This window comes from Sycon ciliatum, chromosome 1 (genome assembly GCF_964019385.1).
Source record: "Sycon ciliatum chromosome 1, ocSycCili1.1, whole genome shotgun sequence".
Lineage (NCBI taxonomy): Eukaryota > Metazoa > Porifera > Calcarea > Leucosolenida > Sycettidae > Sycon > Sycon ciliatum.
In genome coordinates, this window is record NC_088643.1 from 93628014 (window position 1) to 93642144 (window position 14131).

At 48.3% G+C, this 14131-nt stretch overlaps 1 protein-coding gene and 1 long non-coding RNA gene across 2 annotated transcripts; one reads left to right on the forward strand and one right to left on the reverse strand.

Moving 5' to 3' along the window:
• The first annotated feature begins 248 nt into the window (after positions 1–248).
• Positions 249–828, forward strand: LOC135806577 (uncharacterized). Its single transcript, XR_010551246.1, has 3 exons — positions 249–376; positions 462–602; positions 746–828. It is a non-coding gene; the product is annotated as an uncharacterized LOC135806577 (long non-coding RNA).
• Positions 829–3488: 2660 nt separating this feature from the next.
• Positions 3489–10581, reverse strand: LOC135806574 (dual oxidase maturation factor 1-like). Its single transcript, XM_065320772.1, has 6 exons — positions 10060–10581; positions 8338–8395; positions 7818–7952; positions 7068–7160; positions 6249–6402; positions 3489–4868 (listed from the first exon to the last, which is right to left on the reverse strand). Exons 1-6 carry the CDS (start codon positions 10246–10248, stop codon positions 3905–3907), a joined length of 1593 nt encoding a protein of 530 aa, XP_065176844.1. The 5' UTR covers positions 10249–10581; the 3' UTR covers positions 3489–3904.
• Positions 10582–14131: the final 3550 nt, after the last annotated feature.

Here is a 14131-nt window from a genome sequence, read left to right on the forward strand (position 1 = left end):
ACTGAGAATAATGTAACAACTCCTCCACAAACGCTTCTACAACTGACGTCTTCTTCATCCTGGTTTTTTCCTCTTGGTGGTTTTGGATAAGAGTTGAAAAGTCCAAAAGGTCAACTGATGACCTTTGCGTTACTTGGTATGATTGGGTTTTAGCGGATGATGTCGGTATGCAGCTGGGGAGCGAATTTGACAGGAAGAAGGTAAAGGTCTTGCTTTGCGGTTCACACCTTCACTTCAGTATCATTATCCTGAAAACAGCCCAAATGAGGTTCACGTGTCACTGTGGCGTTCGCCTTACAGGGGTAGTACCCCTGTTTCAACACCTGAGGCGGTGCGTCAAGCGCCGCCTCTTTCTAATCATATATTGCGATAAATGGTAAGTGTGCAGTGCTCCTAGCTCTCTCCCCCAACAAAAGAGCTCTATGACACTGTGCTTTCTGCGGTTTCTTTCGTTTTTACAGTGGAGAAAGGCTGGTGGGAGGCCAGGCCGTGGCCGCACACCTGGCGGGTGCGGCCCATCGGGCCCGTTACTGGGAGGGCCGGCAAGTCGGGCTGCTGTTGCAGTCCGACTACCGGGACGCCATGGAGCGTATCCGGACCCTGTAAGTAAGCACTGCTCTGTCTACATGTATACTTACCCCCCTCGTTATAGCGATACTTACTTGTTTCGTATCCTCTTGTCTTACCCTGCTTCCGTATTCGTGACACTAATAGTGTTTGTGTGCGCTCATGCTTGGTTTTACAGATGACGTATGTATGAAGGTCTGGAGCTAGCTGCCGTCTTCGGGATGTGCCATTTGTTTTCAAAATTATTTGTAAGTACTTGTAACAGGCGTAGTGTAGTAACTGTGTATGCAGTGTAGTAACAGTGTGTGGTGTTTTGTGATGGTCCTGAGCGGTCGTAATGTGTTTTGTGATGGTCCTGAGCAGTCGTAACGTGTTGGGCTACTGAAGTACACTGCATGAAGGGGTATGTGTGGGTGCTTCGACATATTCTCGTGCTTCCTAAACCCTAGATACGTGTATAGCACTATAACCTAGATGTGTGTGTGTGTGCGTGTGTGCGTGTGTGTGTGTCCGCGCATGCGTGCGTGTGCGTGCATTGTGTTCTCTTCTACAGACTCATCCAAGTCCATTTAAATAAAAGTGTATTATAGTGAACAGTATTGTGTTTTGTTACAGTGAATATGTGGGGAATGGTGGATATGCCTTAGTGTGACTGGATACCCGCGGGTTGTGACTCTTTGCTGGTCACTCTGAATTCTCCAGTATAGATTCGATGCAGTGCAGAGGGGATTTGTGGTGCGTAGCAACACTGCTTCACTGTGACACCCCTTCAATAATTGTTTTGATGCATGATACTCCGGGCGTAGCCGGTTGATTCTAACTGTATCCCGATCAAAATAGAAATATGCATCTAATGCACCTGCATGGACAGTAGGCATTTCCCAAATCGGCTGGCCGACAAATTCGCCGAAAAAAGTGGTTTTGAAGAAATCACCCATCTTTTCGCCGAATTTTCAAATTTCGCATGTTGAATTCGCCGAAAATCGATGTTTCAGTGCTTCAACAGAGTGTGCTTGTGTGTAAATGTACATGACGTAATGGGACTTCAAGTACTACGTTGAGCCGAATTCTGATCTTGGGGCTCATAATATGGCCGATTTTGAACATTCTCTTAACCGATCGAAAAACCGATTAGGCATGCTCTGTATGGGCAACTTGTCAATCAGTGCACATCTACGATGTGCGAATAAAACGAATGCACGGAACGTGAACTTGTTTGCTGCACATCTACGAAGTGCGAATCAGGGAGTAGTATAATGACACGTGTACTAGTACACCTTGTGTTGCACTGCATCTTTTCCACACGCATAGGACCACTGAAGGTCACATGCTCCGCGTGCGTATGCGCGCATGCGCAATATGTCATTCGCTGCATGCAATGCACATCTATGATGTGCGAATCAGGGAGTAGTACGTATTTTACTACTCCCCGGTGCGAATGCACCGAACGTGCACAAGTGCACGGTCGCCACGGAAAAGAACATGATGACATTTATGACATGGCAGGGCCAAAGGTCAAACCCTAGGGGGTCCCGAGGCCAGACCAAGCGCGCCCGATACAGTGTGCCTTATTTAACCCAAAGGTCAAAGGTCAAACCCTGGGGGAAGTCCTGGGGCCAGACCAAGCACGACCGACACAGTGTGCCTTATTTGGCCCAAAGGTCAAAGGTCAAAAAGTGCACCAGAACCTGCCCCGCACTAACTACTCGCCACCCCGATTTGCAACCCAGTTGTTCCGTGTGTGAGTGCAACGCAATTGACTACGGTTTAGAGATAAACCCCCAGATAGCTAACGACATTTTAAGGCGGGCATTTTATTCTCGTGTTGGGTTAAGTTGGGCTACTGTTCGCAGCTGCTTCACCCCTCTATTCGCACTGGTCGAAATGTACCTGTACACATTCTCCTCGCATTTACGTATCACTCACATCTGCTCATCTCACGTCATATAATCATGGCATATTCCGCTCGAGTGGCCAGACCATTTCTTCAGTTGTATTTCAGATGTGTATTTTACCGAAGCCTGCTGGCTTCGAGGAGGAGGAGTGGAATGGTGTGACAGTTTTCACCTTTGTGTTAGTTCTCACCTTATACATGTTACTATCTCGCGCTATTGCGCGCGCATCTTCTATCATATAAACTCATTTGTTCATTGAAAGATCATTCTTCACTATCAGTTCATCAGTCTGTTACACATGGTGTTCGTTGTTTGTTTGTGTGGAAGCTTGCTTTGGGCCTACCGGTACAGGAAGTCGTGGAGGTAATTATTTCTCTCAAATCAGGTGAGTTGAGTGCTGGCAACTTTGCACCGAATCGAGAGAGGTTGGGTGAATGAGTGCACTCGTATAATTATCATGCCAATGCAGAGTGTACCGCAGGCACGGTAAGAGCGGGCTTGCAAGGGGTATTTTGTAGCATTCGTTTTTCACAAAGTAACGTTAGTTTTAGCTGCTAGCTACCAAGAGTACATACATGTACCCCCTGCCCAGTTATGTACTAGTGCCAGTAGTGGTGCTAGCTGGCTGCAGCAGGTTGTGTATCAGTGTTCTACACGGGCATATCCCTGGACATTTAATTGTTTTATTTCGAATAACCTAGCCCTGCTTTATTGCTCATTGTGTAGCATATAGTTTTCCTCACTGTTTATTTCTATTGCATGATTTGCATCAGGAGACCCCTTGACAGGCCATCGCCTCCAGGAGATCCTTTTTAAATATAATATAACACTAAATGCGAGGTATTGCTTGGGCTAGGCTCTTGGCACCGAGAAAGGGATATTGCTCTCCGCCAGGCAGATCGCTTGCCCCGGCTTCAGCACTGTAGACCAGACGCCCTTGGCTGTGTCTGAACCGCCAGACGCCCTTGGCTGTGCGCCCGTGACAAGCCTAAAATTCATTCACACACAAAAAGCAATCGGATGATATCTGTGGAATTATGAAGATGCTACAGTCAAACTTCCTACTGGGAAATGATGCAACAAGTCTACTGCCTACTGTAGAGCAAGCACAAGTCTATGTGTATGTATGTAATCAAACACTGAGCCATGCAAAACCAACTGCATACAATACTGATCACACACCGGCATGCTGGTTGTGAGAGGCCGCAATCAGCTACCTGCACATGGCACTGCACTAGTCAAAATAGCTACCAAAATAAGGTACATATGCTGTTGCATTTTTCAGTATTCTTTCATGCCGACTTGATTACTAACTAAAAATGAAAAATATAAAGTGCACACAATGCACAATGGGTGTGACTAGATTGACCTATTCTAAATAAGGAGGAAGAAAAAGATGAGTCGAAATGGATCATGTGATCGATGACAACACGAGAAGCAATTCACACCTCCTCAAGCTCCGTATCTGCCGGCTCCATTGCATTAGTCGGTGCGGGCTGGGGAGAGCCAAGCGGGGAAGGGAGGTAGGTAGGTGTAGGTCTCTCGTCTCCTTCAGCCAAAGCCGGGTAGTGCATTTCGAATGAAGCTTTTTGGTGGGATGAACTTTGTGTCAGGGAGAATGCCTTCCTGCCTACAGCTCCCTTCACACTGACAGCTACGGGTTGTTGTGGATCAAGTGGAGAAGCAGATGACTCGCTTAGCGACGATGGTGGGCCAGGCATGCTGGACATCTCCATGTCTCCGCTCTCCTGTGGTACCGGCGAGAGTGTGGTAGGTGAAGTAGCTCCTTCTCTCGGCTTCTTTCTCTTGGTCCTGCGCAGCCTTCGCAGGCTGAGACCGCGGTCGGGCACGTAGATAGGTCGGCTCTGGAAGTTCACGCTGCTCTGCAACTCCGCCGTGCTCGCATCCATGCTGCTGTGAGCCATCGAGACAGACTTGTCCAAGTGGCCAATGGCCGGCGCGCGGATATCTCTCTTGGGGCTGGTTACCATGGCCGATGGGGTCGATGCGGTGTGCTCAGCTGATGCAACATTCTCAATGACGCTAGGACCAGTTGCCTGGCCAGGGAAGAGCGGGAGCACATCGTCTTCATCATCCTCGACTTGGATGCCGAGTAGTGACTCCAGAATGTCCGGGAAGCGCAGGTATAGGATCCAGAGAAGAACCCCGCAGAACATGAGCACGATGCCGTTGACCAGTGTCAGGATGAAGCTCCAGCCATAGTTCAATGTCAGCATGCCACTCTCGAATGGGATGACAACGCTAGGGCCCAGCTCTCGGTGCAGTCCGGCGTATACACAGCATGAAATGATCAGAGTCAGCCCGGTCAGCATGAGCATATTAGCACCGTACGTCAACGCCCCCGGCAACATCAGCACCGTCAGGATGAAGAAGCAGAACGCAGTCCTGTTACCATGGAAACAAAAGAGTGCGTAGTGGAGATTATTCAATGTTGGTTGCAAAACAATGGGGAAACCAAATTTTTTTCCGCTTTGTGACGCGAGTGTGCATGCTTGTGATGATAGTGTTGCACATCTGAGGGGTCACACAAGGTTACCATTGCACATCTGCGGTGTCACACAAGGTTACCATTGCACATCTGAGGGGTCACACAAGGTTACCATTGCACAACTGAGGGGTCACACAAGGTTACCATTGCACATCTGAGGGGTCACACAAGGTTACCATTGCACATCTGCGGGGTCACACAAGGTTACCATTGCACATCTGCGGTGTCACACAAGGTTACCATTGCACATCTGAGGGGTCACACAAGGTTACCATTGCACAACTGAGGGGTCACACAAGGTTACCATTGCACATCTGAGGGGTCACACAAGGTTACCATTGCACATCTGCGGGGTCACACAAGGTTACCATTGCACATCTGCGGGGTCACACAAGGTTACCATTGCACATCTGAGGGGTCACACAAGGTTACCATTGCACATCTGAGGGGTCACACAAGGTTACCATTGCACATCTGAGGGGTCACACAAGGTTACCATTGCACATTTGAGGGGTCACACAAGGTTACCATTGCACATCTGAGGGGTCACACAAGGTTACCATTCTTTTCCCCAACTGGGGACGATTTCGTTTTGGGGTGGGGTGGGTGTGGGGTGGTTTGGTTAGAAAATGATCGTACATGTACTAGTGGAATGCATTGGGAAATGCCCAGGTGTTAACAGTTGCCGAAGAATGAACTCAAGAATTCTTCGCATTGCGTGTTGCCTGCAGAAAGGGTGGGTGAGTGGCTAGGGGTTGAAACATGCGAAATGTTTTGTTTACAAACCACACTTGGTAGCCATTGAACAGCTCCTAGCAGATACTGGCAAGATTACCTAACCGTCAAGAGTGTGCAACTACCTGCACACACTCTATCCAGTACTGCGACGGTAGAACTTCACATCATGTGGCATGGTGCAAAAGGCAACACTGACAAACAGTGCAACGTGATCACAAGAGAGAATCCCAAAGCAGGGTTGCGCACAGCCCTGTATCTATCATGCACAGGGTGTAAATAATGTGCACGGGTCCCTTGTCACGTGATGTGAAGTCCTACCTTCAACGCACACCCCATACTTGGAGTTGCACACTCTTGGGCCGGGTTATGTTCTCTTGATTCTGGTTGGTGCTTGTTGAACATGCTGTTTATCATGTCAATAGTTTATTAGGGAGGGTATTGAGTCAATATGCATGTAATGAGTTTGCCATCACAGGATTACAGTATCAATGCATTGCAGTAGTAATCATGGTAATGTCTACCTAGCTACTCAAACTGACCAGAGCAGCAGTGCTGTGTAGTAGCCAGCCTGCCGGTAATTGCGTCCCCAGCGGATCTGCTCGCCGTCCAGGGTGAAGTACTCGGCCACCCAGAGGATTGGCAGCGGTGTGCCTCGATACTGCGCTGTGCGGAACTCTTGATTTGCAACACCGGCTAATAGGTGCAACATACACACACACACACACACACACACACACACACACACATACACGCAGTGGCAAATTAGAATGGTGTGTAAGTCCAAATAACAAAACCCAGTATCCGTCTTGGTGACAATGCACTAGGGTGTCTAATGAATCCAGCTAGTTCCTGGTGTAAATATGTAGGAGTTGCCATGAACTGAATGTATGAGAAGATTAACACACACTCTACTGCATAAACTGTATGACCCTGCATGCAGGGGTTTTCATTCCATTCAAAATTGAAGTGAAATGAACGGAGACGTATGTAAAGAGACAGCCTGTTCTCCTCTGAAGTGCACGGGAAGTGCCGTGTCTTATCTGGTTGTGGTATTTGTGGGACTTCGACTGCATACTGGGGATCCGGCTGCCTACGGATGCCTAGGGCACACCATCCGACTGTTTACAGAATTTAGACTGCATACTGGACTCCCGACTGCCTATAGTGACCCGACTGCTTACTGAGTGCAACATGTACATGTATAGTGAAAACAAAGAGAGTGACAATTGTAATGAACCATGCAGATAGTGGTGCGTTATGGTTTGATCCAGCCTGTTGTTGTTGTTATTGTTGTTGTTGTTGTTGTTAGTACTGTACTAGACCATCATCTTGATGTATAATAGAATGCCCGGTCTTACCCTGTGATCCAAAGCCAAGTCGCCCTTGAAGGACTCCAAAGTTATAGTGCTCATTGTAATCCACAATGTCACCGCTTTGGTTGGTTGGGCTACCTGAACATGACAACCGCACAGTACAGCAGAGCGGGGTCAGGGTAGCCCTTAGCAACCGGGACACATCTCACGGCAAGGGACACATGCACATTGAGTACAGACTGTTGGTTCAACTGTCCACTATCGAGTTGCCATGGCAATCAATACTCCGAGGACACCTCTAACTAAATGCAGGAGAGAAATATCTAGGCCTTGTCCTAAATGCAGTGGTTCTGCAGCTGAAGTCTGCACATGTACATCATGAGACTGAATAATACTTCAGTGCTGAAGTCAGTGCAGGAAAAACCTCAGCCAGGGACTAGTGGATGAAATAGCACACTTGGTCACATCCAGTCACTACGAGTCTTCCTCTGAAGACGCCACTGCACACGGCATAGCTACATGTCATGCAGAGAGTGCCGTGACAATCCGGTGCACAGTTGCATGGTGTAACAATAGCGGGTCAGCATTGCTCACATGAAATGAAACAATGAAGCTTGCAATTACAGAGACAGGGTGCACAGTTGTCTGCTGAGTACCTATGGGCATGAAACTACTAGCTATCACTCACTATCACTAGCTATCACTCGCTATCACTAGCTACAATGAAGACAGTGTGTGCAGAAAAGATGCATGTAGAATTAGAATACATTTTTAGATACGAATTCTCTCCGATACCTTTCAGAGTTACGTTGAAGGAATAGAGGCCGACTTTCAATCCAACGTCTGCCGATATGACAGCCGTTGAGAACTGCTTGTAGGTGGCTTCGGTATGGACAGTTCCCACTCGCCAGCCGAATCCCCAGATAGACACTAGCGACAACATAAAATCAAATAGAATGAGAAGATTGCAACGGCATCACAATTCAACTGTGGATTTACACCATTCAACAGCCTGCAAGGCTGATAAATAGACTGCCACTCATCATTTCTTCCTCATTTTGACAAACTCACCAGTGACTTCGGCATACACTGGCTGTTGGAGCTGCACGGCCAGTCCCCCCCCCCCCCCCCCACACACACACGCAGACACTATGTACACACACACACACACACACACACACACACACACACACACACACACACACACACACACACACACACATGCGCATGCACGCACGAACACACACACACACACACACACACACACACACACACACACACACTGCATGTGTATTGAGTCTATTGACACTCTTACCGAGGATACAGGTGATGAAGTAGAAGAAGAATGTTGCTTTACCGATCTGTTGCAAGCACTGTACACGACAATGACAACAACAACAACAACAACAACAACAACAACAACAACAACAACAACAACAACAACAACAACAACAACAACAACAACAACAACAACAACAACAACAACAACAGCAGCAACAACAACAACAGAGAAATGCATGGGCTTTAGTCAATAATTTGTGTGTTTGTGTGTGTGCGTGCGCGCGTGCATGTTGACTTGACGATAGCCTTAATGCATCCTGCACGATAGTATCCCAGGCAAGATCACATTGCTATTGTATCCGTGTGCATTGGACCTTACACAAGTAGCAATGGTCCCAAAGACTGTGAACTAGCTCAGTGTTACTTTAATGAAAAGAGGGTTTTACAAGACTGCAGATGACCAGCCACATCACAATATCACCCAGCCCCTACAGACAGTGACCAGATTATGTCGTTGAGTGCAGCTGAGTTTATCTGGGTTGTGGGATGAGTACACACTGTCCCATGCTGTACAATGTCATGTGGTTGATAGCGGCTCAATACCCTACTTGCTCCTGCACACCATGCCATCAATGGCATCATGCATTTAGATTGTGGTATGTGTTATTCACCACAGTTCAAATTATTTACACGTAAGTGTTAGGTGTTGGCTACAAGGAAGTGAGGGAACACAGCAGGTTCGTGTGCAACGGCGTCGGAGCTACCTCGTCAGCAGTACAGTGTACATGCCCTGTTACATGAGTCTAAAACACTTCACGACCTTTTTAGACACACATCACAACCTTAGACACCCATGGCTAGTGCTACTCTGATATATTTACTCACAGCACTTGGAATGTAACGTGCGATGAAGACTGTCCTTCTATTTGCCAGTAAAGCCTACCCCAGCTGCCCAAATCCATAGTCGCACACTTGGGAGACATTCTGTGTGCATTCTCTCCTAAAACAGCTGTGAATGTTCCCCATTTAGCTCGGATACAGAGACTGACTTTAGCAAGAGGACAAAACCCCACTGATACATTGACCATGATGGACTGGTGATTACACTGCATCCCTGCGAGAGACCCACTGAGAGTACCCAACCTTACCTTGGGACTGGTGACTCAAGCCATGAACGCGAGGTCATTCAGCGGCGCTACTTCAAGTACCTGAACAACTACTAGATAAACGAATCCAATTTCCGCACCACTACTGCATTGCTCAAGCTGACCATTTTCGCATTGTAGCCCCCAGTTGACCATGCATTACCGGCCATCCGCATAGTATCACACCTCCGGCCTAGACGAACACCTAGTCGCATGCAGCTAGTGCGAAGCTTCTTTCCCCAATACTGGATCATCGGATGAGAATGGACTATGTCCGAGCCTTCTTCCTCGAACGCTGATTACCTCGCAGCGTAAGCGTAGTTGGTTCAGGCATACAGGTGTACCATTGTACGTACGTAGTAGAGATTTTTCATACAGAATTATCCAGTTACTCCGATCTAGCCTTGCGTCTGGCATTAACGACAAAGCAATTCAATTCCATTTTTTCTTTCGACGAACACACACACGGCCAAGAGGCCAACAACGAAGCATGCACGATTGTGCGACTACTAGTCTAAAGTGCATGTTCCTGAAGGCCTAGACAAACCTTGCTGCCTACAGCAACATTCATATCAATCGTGCCCGCAATGATTCCACTGCTCTGCATGTACCTTTCTCCAGTTGACGAAGAGAATGCCGATTGAAGCCAGGAGAACGCAGAACCAGGTCATGACGAATGCCGTGATCAAGCCGATCTCCAGGATATCCTGCGTTACGGGCGACCTGTTCGGGCCATACAACGTTGGCGCAGGAACATGGCGGAAGGAGGTGAAGTACCCTCCCGTGAACGTGTTCCCCATTCTGCCTGCTGACGGCGAAAGAATCCAAGTAATCGGAGACCGTTCCTATCTTCTCGAAGTCTTTGGTTCCTTCAAAGCGTGGCTGCTGGCGTGTACCCGTACAATGATGGGAATTCGAACCTCAAGTAAGTTTACTGGAAGCGAGCTCACTCTCCTCAGCTCTAGTTTACTCCGCTTGCCTAACTGCAAGCTCCGAGCGTTTGCAAACGCAACACAGGGACACTATGTGCCAGAACTAAGTGAAAGAGATTGGAAGAGACAAAATCTCCTAGCCTCAAAGCCAAAGTCAGATAAGAATTTGCTAAATGGCACTCCACGTCTCCGACTTGGGACATCGGACTAGGCCCGGAGTTTCGAGTACTCGGAGTAGGGACTCGACTACAGAACTGTCTGCCACAGTCTGGGCCCGGGCAGCTACCTGCATGCGTTGGAATTCGGAATCCGTGTGCCAAACAATTCAAACAGCGGCGCAGTCACTGAGTCAGTCAGTACTACACTCTACAGACAGTGCAGTAGCCAGTAGGCACGAGAGGTACTAGGTCAGTAGGTGGGCGGTACGTTGAATTGGGCACGCACTCGGACTTGTCTACCGCGAGTCGGAGCCGGCTAGCCGCAGATCTCCATGATGCACGATGACATGTCGACAAGTGCATCTGTGAGTGCGAGTGTCCCCATATGGCCATGCAGGAGGCGCTGACCTCAAGCATGCAGTGCTTACAGTTACACCAAGAGTCCGGTGGGTTATGGACTCTTGGTTACACTGACTGTACTTGCTTACAGTCATGATAGCACTAACAGTCGTCTTCATGCCTTACTTGGCTCTCTACCAGTGCAGTACCAGTACTACATGACATACTTGTACTGTACATTATTCCATGGTCGTTGTATACCACTGCACTGTTAGACTGCAGGGGAAGTATTTTAGTTGTGGTCACACGAACAGTATTATACGTCCTACTCTGTCAAGTCATCTGTCTACTAGTACTACAGCCTGCACTGGCAGCTATACCTGTACACGCACACGTACATCACTAGCACAAGCACTAGCACTAGGGAAGTTAGTTTTTATAGAAAGTAAGTCAGTTTAGTAGTTGAGACTTTCCGTTTCCAGCGCGACAAACACCTCGACCCCCTACATGTATACATATAGCATGGAGAGTGAGTGTCGCTCATGGCCCGGAGTCATGGGCAGGGCAGAAAGTATATTTAGGCCACAGTCAGTCAAGTATCAAGGTGGTATCAAGTATCAAGGTCAGGTCGGGCCTGGTCGGCGGAAAGAGTGAGAGCTTCATTGTGGGGAGAAACCAACTAACTTTCCTATAATCGTAAATCGCCGAATACATCGGCACCACTATTCCGTACTGCTGTGTCCAACGCGCGGTTGCGACTAGCCGGTTCGGAGGTGAGAGCGTTGCGAATGGTAGAGGGTCCTCAACGTCTGTTCGCACTCTCAACCTCTCACTTTCCAATCCAGGAGCAACACTGACTCACGGTCACGGTCACAGTGCGATGATGCAGTGTGGTTGCAACGTTGGTGGTGTAGGTCATGCCGTGTGGTTTATTATTATTATTATTTCACTAAGTACACAACCTACTCGTCAGAAGGGGAGAAGACAACACCTGACCTGACCTTTGACGCCCATCGCCGGAGGCGATGATAGCAATGCTACGGCAGAAGCCATAGCAACTTGTGCTGGGATTACACCATTCAACAGCTTGCAAGGCTGAAGAATTGACCGTCACTATTCAGCCTGGTCTACACCATACAGCTATTTAGAGAAGACAACAGAGCATACAATAACAAAACAGCAGGGAGAGTAGGGGCTGCAAAGCAAGCCTGTGCTGGTGAGGCAAGCCCACAACACCGACCTATGGTCTCGGCGTTAACGTGAGCTTGCGCATCATAGCCTAAAAGAAGGGGGTGATTTAGAGCGATAAAGACAACGGAAGGTGAGGTAGAAAGGTTGAGGAGCGAGAGAAAAGGAAAGAGAGAAAGAGAGAGTGAGAGTGTGTGTGTGTGTGTGAGAGAGAGAGAGAGAGAGAGAGAGAGAGAGAGAGAGAGAGAGAGAGAGAGAGGGGGGGGGGTGGAGAGAGAACACGAAGAGAGAAAAATAGATTCAAAGGCAGTTCAGCTGCAGTGAACATGATGCAATGCTTGGGGGGGGGGGGGAGCTTCAAGATGGAAATTGTTCTGAACAGTTAGAGGGAGTCTGTGACCCAAAGCCACTGGCTTCGGCGAAGATGGTAGTGGACGTTCGCTTTGAAGGATTGTAGGCCCTTAGGAGATGGTGGTTTGGTGAAGAGGGAGGATGGCAGCGCGTTCCAGGTGTTGATGATGATGTATGGAAAGGCGCGTCTTAGGTAGTTAGGAGCGCCTGGAGGGAGAACATTTTCCAGTTGGTAGGGGTGTGAAGCAGATTGTTGGCATTGTCTCCGGGTTACAGGTGCGGCACGGTTGCAACGTTGGTGGTGACGTGTAGGTCATGTTGCTCACTTCAGGCTATAGCTAGCTGGGCTTCTACCTGTCCTTCACCATGTTCACTCCAATCACAATACGGTCGTTGTGTGCTAGACATTCACTACGCCTTCACGAGGTGTTTGTCGCTCTGGAAACGGAGCGTCTCTGTGAGTTTGTATCCCTGGTGATGTTTGTGCCGAAGAAGTCGCTATCACTAACTTACTATTTCGTGCTGGTGTGCCCAGCGCGGGCTTGCGATTAGCTGGTTCGCAGGTGGGAGTGCTGCAGAAAACCGAGCGTCCTAAGTCCTAACTGCCTGTTCTACGACACTACGACACTACGGGACCTACCCTTTTAATAAGTGCCACTGAGTGACAGTGTTGTTGTTGTGTTTATTTTAATTCGCAAACCAAACGGGCAGATCTGCCCAATGAAAAGGTGGTGAATGCAGATAGAAAGCAGTGCTATCTGTACCGGTGTTCAGGAGGTGTTTGTTACGCGGGAAACGGAGTAGAGCGTCTCTCTCGTCTTTAGAGAGAAAAGGGAAAGGAATAAAAGAGGCCCAGACGCTAAGGGAGATAGGATTGTGAGGACGTGCGAGGTACCCGGTGCTGTCATCACCAGACGCTAAGGGAGATAGGATTGTGAGGAAATGCAAGGTACCCGGTGCTGTCATCACCAGACGCTGGCAGAGTATCAGGCTAGAGTAGTAACGGCTACATGTACTATGTCGCAGCATTTGCACTTTTTTGTATTATTTAAAGGATTTCCCAAACTTTGAAAGGCATAGCCTATTTATTTATTTATTTCACCTTCCCGTTTTCAGAGAATATAGGCCAATATGGATCGGGGGGATCTCCTCACAGTGAAAATGATCCTTGATTTATACTAGTGAATATATGCTGTTTATAATGAGCGCGAAATTGTGTCTGAAACTCTGAAACAGAATCTATAGAATTGTATAGTAGCTGTTGCTACCAGACATCTCGATGTCGCGACTCCCTGATCAACACCACGCAGTCTACCTGCAGAGCACTAGTAGATATGCAATAATATTAGTGTAGTGCATATGTTGTGGAGGTGGAGTCGCCATTGCAGCCACTAAGCGGCGAAGCCTTTCACCATCGATCAGCCAACACTGATCCCGACGCCCGTGTCGACTGGCTGCGGGTGAAGAGATTCTGGACCTATACTGCTATAGCCACAACGCATTCTTTGACACAAGGGTCTTTATCCACTGGTCCTGGCCAGTCAAGCTATCGTGTCCAAACCCCCCCCCCCCCCCGTCACTCTACCGAAGGTTTGAAAGCGAGAAGAAGCGAGCGTATGGTGGACGCATCATCGAAGTCGAGCATGGCTCATTCACACCCTTACATGGTGTTCTTCTCTTAGTATGGTGACATGGGCCAAGAAGCGGTTGTGGTC

Excerpts from the sequence above, each read along its gene's own strand:
- LOC135806574 (XM_065320772.1), bottom strand. The coding sequence starts at position 10,248 with ATGGGGAACACGTTCACGGGAGGGTACTTCACCTCCTTCCGCCATGTT. Across the intron at positions 6,403-7,067 it reads ACTTGGCTTTGGATCACAGG|CCGGTGTTGCAAATCAAGAG; the intron begins GTAAGACCGGGC and ends TGCACCTATTAG. Across the intron at positions 4,869-6,248 it reads TACACAGCACTGCTGCTCTG|GACTGCGTTCTGCTTCTTCA; the intron begins GTCAGTTTGAGT and ends CCATGGTAACAG.